Source organism: Aphelocoma coerulescens, chromosome 11, assembly GCF_041296385.1.
Source record: "Aphelocoma coerulescens isolate FSJ_1873_10779 chromosome 11, UR_Acoe_1.0, whole genome shotgun sequence".
Taxonomy (NCBI): Eukaryota; Metazoa; Chordata; class Aves; order Passeriformes; family Corvidae; genus Aphelocoma; species Aphelocoma coerulescens.
The window spans coordinates 9,111,138-9,128,066 of NC_091025.1; the positions used below are offsets into that span (position 1 = coordinate 9,111,138).

Below are 16,929 nucleotides of genomic sequence, written 5' to 3' on the forward strand. Positions count from 1 at the left end.
TATTTCACAGCTGTTGTTTTTTTTTTCAATTTGCACTTTAAATGGGAAATTTCAACAGTCTGCTAAAAAAGGATGTCTTGCTTGTGAGGAAAGGAACTACTGTCATGGTGTATTACCTGTTTAGAAGGCATAAAATACTCAGTAAAATATCTATTTCATTTAAAATATCTATGCTTATCTAAACATTCACCTGTAGTTACAGACCTTTAAAAGAGAAACTGGCAATACTGTTGAAACTTAATATCAGCTTTCAAAATCCTTCCATTTAGTTTTTCTGCTGGATACTTTATACTTCTGTGAAAGATGTGCTGGCTGGCATGCTATGCTGAATTTTTGTTGTGTTTTTGACACAGAAACAGTTTTGGCTCTTTTCTAGAAGCAGCTGCCTACTTGAGAATATAATTTGATGTCAAACCTAAGTCCACTCTTAACTGTTAATAGAAGAATTGTTATCAAAATGGTGTGAGCACAAGTTAACTCCTTGTCCAGTGCAGTATTTTCGAAGGGATGCTGCACATTTGTTGAAATTAAACTTTTGCTGATATAAAAAGTTTTGATACAAAACTAAAATACAGTGACCTGGAACTAGCATCATTTTTTTCTCACCCCAAGTACATACTCTCATACAGCCCCCTCTAATGTTTAAAAATGTCTCATGTTGGTCACTGGTGTGAAATATGGTATTAATATGGTATTTTGCTCCTGCCCAAGCTTGTTCATTAGCTAAGATTTCTATTGTCCTCACCTCTGTTTTCTGCAGTTGCCTTGACATTACAAAACAATGTAGAATAAATGGCAGTGAGAAGGAGTAAAGATAGAAGAATCAAACTGTTCTTTAGTATCTATGGGAATAAAACAAGGTTTGAATGTGAAGAACTACTGGCGTTGCAGGAAGGAAATATAAAACATGGGTATCTCTAGAAAACAACAAGGAGAATAATAAAACAAAGTCACTTCAGGACTGATCATACAAACTGATTAGTAAAACTGTTGCAGTTAGACAAACCTAGATTTAACAGATGTTAAAAATGACTAGTTGTACAAATTTTATTAAGCTATTTAAATTTATTAAAGAAATGGTAAGTAGAGTAGGCAAATGTTCATTTTTCTGACTTACAGAAATGTAATTTTCTTCTTGAAACTGGTTGCAGCTATCTTTGGCTGATTTGCAAGAAGATGACTGTCCCTTGCCCTTTGTCCTATCTACACCACACTTTTATCTGAGATGGGACAGTTTCTGCAATGTAAGAATGTCTGCACTGGAATTTGTTTGAAGTTGATTTGTGGAAAATTATTCTGAGGTACTGGAATGAAATGTTTAAGAGATTAGTCCTTCCAGCAAAGAGCAAGACAAGCAAAGCTATAAATAACCCTCAAAAGTTGTTACCAGTGCCTGTTAAAAGCAGTTCCAGAGAACATCAGAGGAAGATAACAAGTGCATATTCATAAACTGCTAATCTACAGAATTTTAAAAAATGCATTAATGGACTGCTAACATACAGAAGAATTTTACACCACATAAGTAGTCTAAAATGTACAAAACCTAAAGTACTAATGAAAACATACTAAACCTCAAGGGTTCTTACTTTATTGTTTCAAGTCTGAATCCTACATAACCTTGTAACATTCTCATGCTTACCCAGGTTTAGTCACTCAAGCATCACATATGAAGATTTGTAAAGGTTAAGTGCATAAATAAATACTTGTGGGCCTGGTATGTTAGGGAAGGACCCAAACATCATCAAGGCAGGCACAGAAAATTTAAGATCTTTATTGCTCCTGTCACAAAAGAAGAGGAAACTGGAAAGAGAACACAGTGAGGCCAGTGCCTGCCGTGCTCACTTGTGTGTGCAAGGCGCCAAAGGAACCATTGCTTGCCACTTTGTGCAGGCAGTGTTTTAGCAGAACAGTGCTCAGCTCTGAGCATGGACTGAGGAGAACCCAGAAGCTGATAAGCAGTGAGGAAACCTGATGTTAAGGACAAGCTGATAAAACTGTGTGTGTTTGGTTTAGCAAACAGGAGATGAAGGGCACACGAAAGAGTCTGGAGCAGAGGCTGAACATGCAGTGAGGAAACAGAGTACCTGGTCTGTTCTTGTGCCTTGTCATTCTGGACTGGCTTCCAAGCAGGGGCTTAAATAAGATTTAAAGGCCATCATGAAGACAGGCTACCTCCCCACACCCAGAGAAATTAGCAATATTCATGGAACTTTCTTTTACCTGAGCAAGAGTTCTTTAGTTGACAAAATTAACGCAAACAACGATTTGCTAAACCTTTTCCCTCAGCCTGTTCAGTTTATTTATGCAAACTACAAACATTTAAAGTGATTTAAGGAAAAAGTTAATGTATTTTGCTGGGAGCTACATAACATGAATATTTATAACTGCCCTGTAACTCAATCACTATTTATTCCACTAACAGCTACCTGTGAAGTCATGGGCCTGTTAGCAAGTCAGCTGTCAGGACTATGCACGAGAGATAACTTGAATTAAAGTGCCCTGGAGATTATTTCCACCCTTTAGAGTGTTACTATGAATTCTAAAAAGAAAAGAAGATTCTCCTACATTTTTGCTTCTCAGCAGATCATGGTTGGTCATCTTCTCTCAACTGCCATGAAAACGTTTCCATTTTTATTAAAATGCAATTTTTATCAAGCAAGGCTTCTGTCCATTAAATGTTTGCTGAGAGACCCACTTTGCATTAATGTATTTTCTTCCCTCTTTTTGCATGAAACCACAGGAACACTTCAAAAAAAACCCCCTCATGACATACAATGTTAAAATGCAAGTGAAATAATAGAAAAAAAATTAGGTTGTTACTTGTGCTGAACAGATATGACCTCACACAGAAATTTGATTGTTTTTCTGATAAAGTGGATGTCTCAGACAGGTTTAACTAAACCCTGGATGAGACTAAAAGATTTATAGCCAAATAAATATTTCAACTCAGGGAAGCTTTCTGCAAAACAAGGCATTGCTCCACTCTCCTCCCTTCTGCTCTGACTCCTGCAGAGCTGGTTCAAATGCAGCCTGGCAACTCCAGCTAAAACCTTTTCTCTCCACTGAAATCAATCATATGCTGATATTCAAACCTGCAGATTTATTTGTTTACAGAAAACTCTTACTTAGGTAGAGAATTCATAAAATATACAAGGGAGGAGAGATTTGGATGCTGTTCTATTTTATGTCTTTCAAAACTAAAATGACATTTAATTTTCTAAGATATATACTAGCATTTTAACTCCCCAGCTGTTGCATTTTAATGTGTTTGGTAAGATGTTTTCCTGTATGCTGTTTTTGCTAGCATATCAATATAGTAATTTAATTCATCACTAAAATCAGAGAAGCATTCAGGTTGAAAAGACCTTTAAGATCATTATGTCTAACTGTAAACCTAACACTGCCAGGTCCACTGCATTCTTAGCTGGTCTGAGACTATTTATTTTGGTTTAAATCTGATGGTATCTGTCAGCTTCCTCACCCAAATTAGACCCCATCAGTGAAAGCTGTCATTTCTTGTTCAGTGTTCTTTATGTCCATCTTCAGTAGCAGGAGAAGGAGAACCTGGCCTGTGGCCAGGCCTCTCCTGCTCATAACAGTGCCAATTAACTGTACCAGTTACTGTGCACAGACACAGCTGTACTGGGAAAGGTGCACTCTGGATTTGAGACTTCCAGATATGTTTGGGCATGTAGACAGGATTTTTCTTGTTTGTTTTTACAGCTGGCTATTTAATCACAGATGTTTTTCTTGGACAAAGGAAGCCTTTTTAAGGAACAAAATAAAAGGCAATTATCAGGATTTCACAGCTGTAATTTTACTTTATGCTATATATTGGATGTAACTCAAACAGCATGCAATGCGGCTGCCTCTCCATTGTTTCAGTACAACCACCTAATATCAGTCTTTGGGTTTTGTTTAAATGACACAACCTCATGGTTATCTACAATGTATGTCATTCTAGCATAGAATAATCCAAAATAATAATTGATACAACACTTCAGTAATAAAATTTGTCCTTTGTATTACAGACAAATATAGAGTTGTTCAGGTAATGTGACACTGAGCAACCTATGTGACCAAGTGACTGATGTGCAGGGTGAGGACACTTGCAGGACTCCAGCCATAAAGTTTGTTCCATGAGATGACACTGATGACCCATCTTAACAAATAACTTGGCCATCACCTATAGTTTCAACATAAGCTGAGGTCTTCCACATTTTCCCATACCAGTGACCCTGAGGTAAAAATAACTCGCTGACCTCCAGAGTGTAATATGACACACGAGGTTTAATTCCCTTTATCCTCCTGCCTAAGCTCTAACACTGAAGCCCAAGTGTTTGCTCTCACTTCACTTACTCTTTCAGACTCATGTAAAAGTAAAGACAACAATGTCACCAACATCACCAATAAGTGATCATGTCTCATAAAATCAATGTTACTGGTATTCAGAATGTTTGTAGCTTGTGGGATCTTGACTGAGAAAAAATAGTACTAAAAAACCCAGCAGTAAACTTTAACAAAAATAAATATTTTCTTCCGGAACTAAAGTATACCCGTAAGTATCTGAAGCACAACTGTCAGTGTTTTCAAAAGTTTGATTTATGGCACTTCACAGTATGTGACTGGGAAGCTGAAAAGGCTTTTCATAGTTCTGGGGATCTTGCATAACTTGGGAAACTCTTGGTAGTTCTTAATTAGTCCACTATGATTTGCTCTGTGGGACACTGTACACACCAAGTAATCAAGAGCCAAGTGGGGAACAAAGGAGCAAAGTGCAAAACACTCACAAATAGCCTGCTGAGAAATTATTTCTGAAAAGTTAGCAAAGTCAACCATCATTTTAATTTTAGGGCTGGATGCCTTCTAATATTAGCAAAGAATGGATTTGAAATTGGAACAACTATGCTGGCAGACAAAAGACTAAACCCATTAATAGGGCTATCCTAACTGCAAAGGCAAATGGACTGGCAATAAATCCCTAATCTTAAAGGTTCTATTAGCATTAAGATATTTTACATCTCAGATCTTAAGGTGTACTTTTAAATAGTGAGACATTCTGAAAATCTTCCTCATGGAACATGCAGTCTTGGGCAAGAACTGAGTGAAAACTTCAAAGGTGTTCTGAACTTATATTTGTGAAACAACATGGTTTTCCTTCTTTTACAAGGCTTGCTATACAAACTTCTGAATTAGAACTTATTTGTCACTCTAACCACATGTACACGAGTCTGTTCCCCTTAGAGGCAAAATGTATCAGGTCAACATGCATTGGCAAATTTGATTGCACACACTGTGTAGAATCTATACAGAAAGGTATTTGAGATTATGTTTTGGAAAACTTTACTTTTAAAGACAACCTGAATTTGGATCAATTACAACTACAGAATCCCACAGAAGTCTGAAAGTTTAGGGAATAAAGGCCGTCCTTACTGTCTGTTCATCCAACGATTGTTCCTACATTGTAAAGTACTGTGTTATTTTAAGTTCTCTAAATAAAACGGCAGAGAAATTTTATTGAAGGTCCAACTTTATTTGTTTTGTACAAACATTTCAGGGTAATTCATTAATTAAGAGAAAAGTAACAGGAGTACAGTAAAAGCAAAGATGGAAGAGTGGGATCAGCACTGATGGGGTTGTACTGTAACACACTGCATTCAAAGCAGCTCTGCTAAGGAACATCTGGTTATATTTAAATGGCAAAGTTTGGACACAGCATGATAATACAAACAAAATGATGACATTGGCTCAGCCTCTAGTAACCAGCTGCTCGCAAACAGAGTGTCAATGTAACTACTGCTGAGCATGGTCAGAATCTTCTAAGCTTCCATACTCCTGCTTTTAATCAGAGAGAGAGACACAGGAACCACAAATATATCAAAAAAAGGACTTACAACAACACAGGGGAATCTATAACAGAAAGGAACTTTGCTGTTTTGAAGAAAGTCTGAGCAGTTCTATTAGAAGGCCAGAGTTACTTAAGATCAAAAAACAACTCAACCCAACAGATATCTTTAAACTGTCTCATCCAGAAGAAATTTATTTAAAGGCTGTTGAACTAGGTTACAAACATTATAACTAAGGACTTCATATTCTTCAATCACAGTACCCACATACTAATTTGGGACCTGAAACAAGAAAAAAACACTTATTCTTAAGATGCTATTTTTTACAGCTACAAATCCTCCTTAGTTTGTTTTTATACATAATCACTTTTAATAGCCTTCAAAGTAGACATGGACAAAGAGCATTATCTTTAAAAATCCCTGCAACATTTTAAGACTTGGTGAAACAATGATTTGAACTTCCACGCTGTTTTTCAGGAAAATGAAGACTGCAATTCGCTCACTCTCATTAATAAATAGCCAGATGCTCGTGAAGTTAATTCAACATAGATAAGACAATTTGTATAATCTATGTTGAATTTATTCAAAGGGTAGGGTCTCAAAGCTGAATGATTTCGTTGTCTGAAACATTAAGTCAAACCATCTGTTTTAAAACAAATATATGTACAAGGGACTATTTTTTTCCAAATAATCCCCCCAAACTGACTGGGAAAAACTTGATGTATTGTACATTCCCCTTGTAATAGAGAAGATTACATGAGAAAGAGAAATGTAAAATTAAAATATAAAGTTTGTGACATTAATCACAACAGTGATAAAAAAGTCCTAGAGACCTTTGAAGTTTATCTGAAGATGGGGATATTTTTGCTATTGTTTCTTAGCCCTTCTAGCAAAGTTAACATTTGAAAACTTGTCCATGTTTCAGAAGGTATCTATTCCCACTTCTGCTTTGCAGCATGGACAGCACTGAACAAAACCAGCTTGTAATCCTGTGCAACAAAGATATGTATAAGCAAATAATAAATTTTGGTGAGAGTAGATGAGGCAGTGAAAAGAAGAAGGTATCTGAAAGGCAACAGAACCAGATAGGACAAATAAAATTAAAAAGATGGGATGTCAAAGCTTATTTTAAAGTCTGTTTTAAAAACTTCAGTGTAGAGAAACTAAGTTTTCCATAAAAGAAGGACTAATGTTAATCTTCAGAGTATTTAAATAACTGCAGTTGGACAAGACAGTGACATCCCACAGTTTCTGTTTCTTAAAGAGCTATTTTCCACTACCTCCTCCTCTGCTCCTAGCTTACTCCACATTTGTATTCTTGTGATTATGATAGTAAAAAACCAACCTTCATCAAAGTATTGTTTTTTGCCGGTTTGGTGAGCAAAATTGCCTTACAGAGGGGCGTGGACAAGTGCCAGAGCCACCAGATGCTGAAGGCCACTGGAGTAGGAGGAGACATGCAGCTAGGAGCAGGGAAAAGGTAAATATAGACGCCTAAATTTAGACCCTTTCCTTTAATTGCCTAGCACTTTAGTGCTTGTCGTCACTCTCATTTGTATGTCACACTTAACTCTGCTTAAACCACCTACAGCAGAAATTTGCATGAGGGAAAGATGAAGGTAAAAAGAAAGGGGAAAGGATCAGTGAATTTATTTTTGTAAACAAAGTCACTCAGCTTTAACCAAAGAAAAGAAACAGGTGCACTTACACTTATTTTTTAACTGTTTCTCTCCTGAAATACGTGGTTGACGCTGTGTTTGTTGTTTGAAATGATTATGGTTGAAAAACTACCAAAAAATAATCTCTGCTTTTAAGTGCTTATAAAAATCGTCATTTGCTGGGATCTGGCTGAAGTCCCAGATTTACTGTCCTGAATGATTTCACGACCCCTGTGAGTAACTCCTGTGTCCACAGAATGTACATTTCAAAAAAAAAAACATTAAGGTGGTCTCAGGACTCACTCTACATGGTAGAATTTCAAAAGGAACCAACATAAACCATCAAACACATGGCTGGCAGCAACATCTCCATCATAGTCAGTACCATAAATTCCAAGCTGCAATGAGTACTACTGACGTACACACAGCACCCCTTCAGAGCTGACCCTTAAGGAGCTCAGCACACACTCATTCTTCCATTAATTAAGTGCATGAGAAGCACATTCTTGGGGGACTTACGCTGTAAGGATATGCTTAAACTCACCCTGCACACCAGAATGAACTTGTGAATAAGCACGAACCTGATGTATAAGGTTCCAAAATCTCTTAGATTCAATAGCTATTTTTACCTTGGTTTTGTCATGTTCTAAAACCATTTGATGAATATCATGTGGATTCAGTTTCCTGTAATCTGATGCTATTTCAATTTGGTTTGTTCAGAGGTATTTAATTGGTTTATTCTTCAAGATTTTTGAGTTGAATTACATTTTCTAAGATGTATCTAAGTGGCAATATTAGCCAGACACAAAAAAGCAGATAGGGCAAAAGACTTAACCAAAACTCAGTCTTTGTTCTCATTAGCTAAAGGAGGTAAGATCTTAACTTGATTAAATTAGTATCAGATAAAACCCTAGTGGAAACAAAATCTTTTTTAGCTGTTTTTCATCTCCTAGCACTCAGAGAATACACACTCCTGTATAAACATAACTTACCAGTGGCCATTTATGGAGCATCAGGGATGAGCCATACAATTTATGTAATCTGTAACAAGAGAAGAAATAAAGTAAGGAGTCCAGACTTACATTTCACTTCCATAGTAAAATGGAAAAAGTTATTTATAAAAGATGAACCTTACCAAAATGGACAAAAATATCTATCTAGATGATTATTCTGAGGTTTGCTTCTGCTCACTTGCAAACATTTTAGAAGCATTGTCTAGCCTTATGATGCTGTCCTAACTTGGATCTCTCACACCAACCTCTAACAGTGTTCTAAGTTTTCATCATTCAGAAGATGAACTTCTATTTTGAAACCCTCAAATAAGCACTTTTTCTAATAAATATTTTTCGAAGTTCTAAAGTAAAATGTCATTCTCTATACTTCCAGTATATGCCTAATAATTTGTTTCCTATGTCTTGTCAGTTCTCATCTATTTCTTGTTCCTAAAGGCAATTTTATAATTAGCTCATATTTCATTAGTCCATTTTTTTGAGAAGTGAATGCTGTCCTCAGTAGATTCAATCCTGAGAGAGTTTAAAAAGCAGTCTAGCAACAACTGAAATCAGCTGCATCTTTTACATTCACAGTCAATTCACTTTTTGATTAATGTGCGAGACAACTGTTGCAAATGTCCATCTATCTACCTGAAAATCCTGTACTACAGAACACAGAGCACTAGCACATTTGTAGCAATGACTAAACACTATTACCACCTAATGACTGCTTTCTGGTTCATATTATCTTTGTAACAACAATCAGTTTCATATTGTAAGAATTTGATTATATTCTGGGGATGTCATCTACTTTTTTATCTTCTGTCAGTGCTCTGTAAGTGGCTTAAAAACAAAGAAGTCGCCTATCAGGGCTGTTAAGCTCCCAGAAGGCAGCAGACTGGTTTTGTTTGCTGCTTTGCAACACTGTCACTAGCTTTAGCAGGTAATAGATTTAGTATAGTGTGTGTTTGACAAAAGCCAAACAAAGAGTTGAGACAAACTTAATTAGAGAGCTGAGATGATCAGGCTCCTGCAAATGAGAGTTTGTTTTGCCATGGTGCTTTATAGTTTAGAAATAAAGTCTAATGTAATTATCTTCCCTATGTGCACTTAAAAAGCCAACTTCTAACAAAAATACTTTCTTAATTAATTTTTATCCATACACAATGTAATGAATATCTGGAGATATAGATGAGGGCAGCAGTTGTCTGGTAGCCTGATTGTCACTGTGACAATGAAGGAAAACAACTCCTTGATAAAACACACAACTTTTGAGAGAGGAAGTAAGATGGAAATCAGAAATGTAAGCCTTGTGGCAATAGAATTGGACTCCACTATTGCATTTACTAGCACATTTATGGGTATTACAGTGCAGAGTTTGACTTTCTCACTTCTTTTACAGCCTTGTAATTTTTATTTGCCGCTAAGATTTTTACTCTCTTGAAAAACTTCACCTCTGACTTAACTGTTTCAGATGGTAGATAACAACCATGGACTAAGGGAGGGAGGAGTAATTAAATTGTTTCAAGTGAGACTATCCTGTCGCCTGAGCCCTGTTGTCTTTCCAGGCACTGACCATCCCTTTGCCTCACAGGGAGCAGCAAAAAAAGCAATAAAAAAACATTAAGAGGGAGCTGTGGCCTAGGGTTCACTGGCTCAAACAGGATAAAACTATTAACCTGCTAGAGACAAGAAAGGTTTCACTACACTTCCCCAGATAAATCTACTGAACGGCCGATTCCTTACTATTATATTCAGGCACCATAGGCCACTTTTACTCACGATTCTGGGAGGTCCATTAGATGTATTTTAAGGGAGCCAATTTTTGGGTGTAGCTATGCCCCTCTTGGGGGCTGGAACACCAACGGTACTGTTCCATTTTAATTGCCATATCCACTGTGACTGGCACTTACGACCTGTGCAGCAGAAACCCAAAATACCACCAGATTTCAGGGTTTCCACCCTCAGTCTCGAGCCTGAGAGTGTCTCAAGCGTAACTCATGTGGATGCAACTTCGTGCAGCGTCCTCCTCCGGGGCTTCACGGGAGCTCCGTGTCCCCCGAGGCCCTCAGGGACCGCGGGGTGAGGGCAGGGCCCCCCAGCCCAGGCTGGGAAAGGGCCATTCCCGTACCGTCAGCGCTAAGGCTCTTCTCCATCCTGCCCCTGCGGGGAAGGGGGAGGCTGGTCCTCCGCTCCGCCTGCGGCGGGGGAGGCGATCGAGGGTCTCCCCACCCACCGGTAGCGCAGGAGCCGACGCGAACTTCGCGGGGCAGAGGGGAGCTCCGGCCCTGCAAACACCTCCCCCCGCACCAGCGGGTAACGGGGGGGTCCGGCGCAACCCCTGCGGAGCGGGAATGCCCCTTGCGGCTTCCCCCTCGGGCCCACCACGCGGCAGGTAGCGGATTTCTGCCACGGAGCGGCGAGGAGGCAAAGGGGGCGGGGACGGAGGCGGTGATACCGCAGCGGCAGGGCGGGAGGCGGCGACGGCAGCGACGGCGGTGCCGGCGTGGGCGGAGCGGGGCGGGGCGGAGGGGCCTCCGTCGCCTGTCGGTGGCAACGGGTGGGGAGCATCCTGAGACAGCTCCGCGGGAGCGGAGGTAACGCGCTTCCGGCCGGACAGCCGGGGTGGGCTTTCGCCTTCCTTCGTCGGTTTCCTTCAGCTCCCTTCACCTTGAGGGAAGGTGGGCAGGGAGCGGCCTCAGCGCAGGGGCTGCCGGCGGCAGCGCTGCCTTGCAGCATCTGGGGCGGCGGCCTTGGCGAGCCGGGCGGCTTCCAAGTGTGCGGTGGTAGCAAGATAAATGCCGCGTGTTTTTGTATTGTCTTTAAAGGGTGCCCCAACTCGAGACAGTCCTCGTCTCAGACGGGTGCCTGTAGCTACTTCCTTCCCGGGGCTGTCCAGAAGGCTTGCAATCTGTGTGAACCTCGCTTATTTTATAGGGGGAAAGAGGGTCGCCACCGCTTGTGGAGAGCGGAGCGGCCACTGAGGATCCCAATCACACCTCTGCAAATGACCCTTCCCTCCTGCGGCGGGACCTCGCCAGGGTCTCAGGCCGGCGGCGACAGCCCCTGGAGTCGTGCTTGTGGCGACTTGAGGGTGGCTTTGTGAAGCCACGTGTTCCTTTAGCGCTTTTTGGTGGTGGGTGCAGGTAATTCTGACTGCTCCGTTAGCGAGCTATCGCAGGGCACTGAAGTGGGCTTAGTGAGATCCTCAGGCCAGCATGCCTTGACTTGCTGGCGTTTGGTAGTGATTTTGATTATGTGTTTTTAAATGGAGTGTATTAACTACAATCTGATCAGGTGCGGCTATAAGTTCCACCTAAAGAGTACACATGGGTGTAGGTGTGAAGGTAAGCATGTGCCTTTTGGCATTATTTCCCCCTCTTTTGAGAGGTTTTCTGCCCCAGCATGAAAAATAAGGTGAATTACTTTAACAAACTCTACTGTTGTTCCTTCTGTCTTTACCTGGGGCTTATTGTATAAATTTCACCAGATGTTCCTCTCATTGCAGCAGCTTTGTGCCCTCCCAGCCTAAATCAACTGTCTATCACAAAGTCTCTGTTGTGAGCTTGCTTCTGTTTTTTCTGTTGGAAATACGAAGATAATGAAAAACATTAAAAAATATGAAAATATGACTTACTACCATACTGATAAACTATCAAGTGAAAAAATTTGACATAGTAACTTCTCTTTCATACCTTTTTACGTAATAAATTTACCTTGTCCTTTTTTTTCAAAAATGGATGTCACAAGCAGTTCTATTTGATCAAAAGTTTGTTTGTGGGATTTTTTTTATTGTGCTAAAAGATGTTGTGTTTGTATATGCAAGCACAAAAAACTTGGTTGAACAGGTTAAATCTTTACATTGGGAATTGTTTTTGTTGCAAGGGCTTCTTGTCTGTTCAGCATATATATGGTAGGGAAGAGATTCTTCTCTCACCAGGAAAAAGAAAAACATATCCTAGACAAACTCTAGGCCTTTCCCATGTTGTGAGGTGCCTAAATATATACATTGCAATGAATAAGCATTTCTGGGACTTAATTTGCTCTGTTGGTGCTTAACTCCCTGAAGACTTTGATGCTGTTTGCCTGTATAGAGCAATCTTTGAATCTTGCTCATAGGGCCAATCATTGTGTTCAGAAAAAGGAGTCTTATATCTGGTATATGTGGATAGCCAAAGTGTGTATGTAAAGCTGTGTTACAATGAGAGTTGTTTTATGCAATCAAGAACTAAGGAAGACAGAGGCAAGAACACCAGAAATCTTTGCTAATGAGTGGGTAATGTATAAAAGCAAACACTGTAAGCTTTTAGCAGTTTGGTACTTCACCTTGGTTATTAACTCACTTGCAGGTTCATCCCAGGTCAAACAACTGACAACTGTTCTGCTCAATGGGAGAAAGGGGATCTTGGTGGATGGTTCCTCATTTCCTCCCCTTAAAGGAGGTCCACCCTGTGTTAATACATTGCTAGTTGCATTTTAACCTTCATCAGCTCCTCTGGTACCTGGCTGTGGTGTGATAGGCCTTACCAGAATACATTTTTTTGGTGAAACAGTGAAGTGATCCTAGTTTCAGGTCACTCTGTCCTGGTTTCATATCATAGCTTTCTCGACCAACAGCAGAGTCATTTCAGTAGAAAACACAATCTGTACATACCAGCAAAAAGATTCCTCACAGATGCAGTGATCAGCAAAAAAAGGAGTTGAAGACTTTGTATTGCACAAGGGTGAGCGATGAGGAAATCTGTGAGTTGGTTAGCTTGTGTGAAGGCAGAACCCAGCATTAGCCGTAGCACTCCTGTGGCTGGGCTTTGGCAGTGTTAGAGATTGTTCTAATAGTATTTTTAGCTGCACTACGTTAGGATTATTGTATGTTAGAAAATATATACTATTTGTCTCTGGCTCTCCTCTTCCAAGCCTCTCTTCTGTTTCCACTGAAATAATGATCTTGTGACAGAATCATGGATTTAATGTATGTGTTTTTTGTCTGACATAGCTTCAGTTTTCTGTAGTCTCTGCTTTCCCTCTTCCTTGGTAAGTTTTCTTTCCAATTGGTCAAAGCTGCAGATTTTGGTTCCACTTAAGATTAAGTGAAGTACCTGTAGGAAAAAACCTGCCAACAGTTTTGATTTTGTCAGAGATGTTATAAATGCATCACGTAACTCAGGCAAATAAGCAATCCCTGCCCTTAAGGCTTTAAAAGGCATATAAAGCAAGCAAGGCTAGAGAAGTGAATAAAATATCTAATCTTCAGTGAGCTGTTGTACACACCTTCATGCAAATCCTAGTTGGTGGCAGGTTCCCGAAATTGGGAATAACAAAACGAGAGGGGAAGAAGGAGAACTGGGGCCAGAACAGGCTAGGTTGAGAGATACTGTGATTGTTCTTTCCTGGCTAGAGATAGCAGGGCAAGAAACAGTCAAGGTCATCAGTAACAAAACTGTATAGAACTGCAGTCACGTGCTGCTATTGAGGTGGAGGCATTTGGACAGTGACTGAGTCCCTAGTTGCAGGTAGTTAAATGCATCTCTGAACTCCAGACCGTGAGGTAAATCATGGTTACTCTTAGTGCAAAACCGGCTGAGCATTAACACACCAGGTTTGATATGATTTGAATTACTAAATTGACTTAAATCAAATCATCAGCGTGCTTGAGTATTGCAAGTAATGTGTGTGCTTCTGATCAGCTTGTACTTTGGGAGGTGTTCAGGAGAAAATGGGAATGATGATTAGGATATGTGGGTAAGAAATCATAAAGCTGTGTAGTTACCGCCAAAATGATGTTTTATGTTTGTGATCAGTTCTTAACATATTTATGCAGTTTTATCCTTTAGCTGGTAAGGGCTGAAAATGAACATAGCCTGTTTCCAAATGGCAGTTGGATGTCATAATAATAGCTGTAGTATTCTTGTTTCTTCCACTGACATTTGTTCAGGGTGAATTGCCTTCTGAAAAACACTTGCAACTAGGGTCCTGTCCCAAGTTCCTTTCATGGAAATGAAAAGACTCAGTTTGGAGTTGAGTGGTATTTTTATGGGTCACAAGTGTTCTTTTAAATCCACTTCTTACAGCCAAATTACTAATGAAAATATCTGCTTTGATTATTTGTTCTGCTGTTTTGCACAGCTTTCTGATGATTGCATCATATTTATAATTGATTATTGATAATATGCATTGACAGATAACTAAACTTCCTCTTGTAAAGCAAACAAATAATCTTGTGACTCTATAGGACGCATGTATTTTTGAAGAGCTAGCTCTACTACACCAATAACAGAAAGTCAGCCAGTAAGTGGTTGCAAATGAATTTGGCACAAGATAGATGGAAGAGTAAATAACAAGGAGAACAGGTAACAACTGGTGTGATAAATTTACTTTGCTTTTCCTTTGAAGTTCTGGGCACACTCATCTGTAGAAAGATGCCTCCCTCCTAGTTAATTTCATTTTGTTGGAGGTGCCTCATTATAACACTCAAGCTTTTAAGTTCTGAAATGGCAATGATTAGTTTCTGGAAGTTCAAAAAATGTTGGTCTAATTATAAGTTTGAAATTTGAGGTCTTCCGATGTATCTGTGATACTAGAGGTTGACTCATGTATAAATGATAAAATGTGTATTTAGTAATTAAGCATCTTTAAAGTGTTTATTTGGAGTATTGAGGGGAAAATAAACCAGAAGGCATCCAACTAAACAGATTGAGGATCTCACTTTACATTATTTAAAAGAATGCAGTCTCTAAAGATTTAGGAGTTGGAGATGAATGATGTAATATGTTTCAATAACAGATTTGTACTCCGCTTCAGTGGAAGTTACTCTTTTAATTGATTGAAAATAATCTTTATAATTTTCACATCTTCATTCTAGTTCAGGGATGTCAGGTCATATTTTCTGCACTGTAGGATACAGGTGTGTCTAGGTTTGAAAGACAGGTGTCTGCTAAGGAAGGCAGAAGCCTCCCTTGAAGTGGCAGATATAACCCCTTTCCCTCTGAGTTATTAATAATTTTGAAATCAAGGGCCTTTAGGCAAAGATGTGGGAAATAGGAATAACAGTTCTTTACTATATATATATAGATATCTAACCAGTCAAACAAAACAACAACTATGACAGTAACAGCAAACACAAACCCAGTCCCAGCCTTCTCGGCTGTCGGGCCCTTTCCCCTCAGGTGCAGTTCTGCTCGCAGCCGGCAGGGGCGCTGGCGGCTCCCGGTGAGCAGGGCAGGTGCGATGGTTCCCCCGCGGCTGCAGGGGGCGCTCCGGAGCGAGCTCGGGGAGCAGCGGCACCGGTGCCCTGGGATCCCAGGGAAGGGTGGAACAAAAAAAAACTTCACAAACCGCTGGGCAGCTGATCCTGGACTCCCGGAACAGCAGGCTGGACTGGTAGGCTGGAGCGGCAGGCACAAACACAAATCCCGGGTGGCAGACGAGATGTATCCAAAAGGGGAACCCCCCGGGGCTCCAGGCAGGCAGGGTGAGCACGGCTACAATGCAGCGAAGGCTCGAAGCCACAGCGGGGCAGGACGGCCACAGCCCCAGCCTCCAGCAGGGCAGGGAAAGCAGCCTTGGGATCCCGGTGTTGTTTCCAGCAGAAAGAAAGACGCCGAAAACGGGAACCAGCAGCTCCTTTCTCTGCAGGTTCTCCCTCCAGACACTGAGAGCGAACTGAACTCACAACCAGGTGAAAAACAAAAGCCTGGACAGGCCCTTTTGTCTTTCTTAAGTACGGTCATCTTCTCTTAAGTACGGCCATCTATCTCCTAGCAACATGCATATGGGAAAAATTCCTTTAACAGAAAAAAACCTAGGACTAAACTAAAACCCCAACAAGGTGTTGGCTTTATGATAGAGGAAGAGTATTCTCTCCAGAAAGGTGTGCCTGCAAAAGCTTGTATGTTCATCTGTTGCTAGATGCTCATGTAGTTTGGGTGACTGCATGTTGACCTTTCAAAGTTCCCATATTCAGGGTTTTTGTTCTCTCAGTTGACAAGTTTATTGTTGCAGTTAAAAAATTTTTTGTAAAATTAGTCTTACCCCCCCAAAAAGCACAAAATCTACCCCCCACACTAGATTAGCTGCTTTATTCTAACTGACCCAGACTTTCAATTTTTTTTTCTATTTTATAGTAAATGGCTGAAGTATACACTAAAGGTTTAATCGAGGCAGGGGAAAGGAATAGTCATTAAATTAATTCTGGTAGTTATGTAGGGCCTATTCTATATGGAGCTGATAAGCTAGTAAACTTGTGTAAAATGGGTCTAATGGGTCTTATTCAGAATTATCAATGTCTTCTTGAGCTGAGAAATATTATTAGCAGTAACTTGCTTTTGGAAGGCATGGGAGAATTTTCTGGAGACTTCAGAAGAAAGTGTCTCTTTTCCAGACAGTCAGTTCTGAAGCAGAGGAAAAAGATTAATTTCTGTGTCCTTAGATACTGTT

The 16,929-nt window shown here is 40.1% G+C and overlaps 1 protein-coding gene and 1 long non-coding RNA gene across 7 annotated transcripts in view; one reads left to right on the plus strand and one right to left on the minus strand.

Annotated features, from left to right (window-relative positions):
- Positions 1-5,529: 5,529 nt before the first annotated feature.
- On the minus strand, positions 5,530-10,715 carry LOC138117133 (uncharacterized). The gene is made up of 3 exons (XR_011154532.1): positions 10,628-10,715; positions 8,497-8,545; positions 5,530-6,128 (listed from the first exon to the last, which is right to left on the minus strand). It is a non-coding gene; the product is annotated as an uncharacterized lncRNA (long non-coding RNA).
- A 72-nt stretch (positions 10,716-10,787) lies between these two features.
- Positions 10,788-16,929, plus strand: part of SLC7A6 (solute carrier family 7 member 6) — a 33,291-nt gene continuing 27,149 nt past the window's right edge. The window contains exon 1 of one of the 6 annotated variants that reach the window (XM_069027172.1): positions 10,788-10,891. Coding sequence is in view for 2 of the 6 variants with exons in the window: in XM_069027175.1 (XP_068883276.1) it covers positions 11,826-11,843 (18 nt within the window). In the remaining 4 variants the exon portion in view is untranslated. Of the gene's footprint in view, positions 10,892-11,013; positions 11,094-11,773; positions 11,844-13,962; positions 14,093-16,929 lie in introns of those variants that run through there. The other 5 variants (XM_069027171.1, XM_069027175.1, XM_069027170.1 and 2 more) reach the window with 5 other exon arrangements.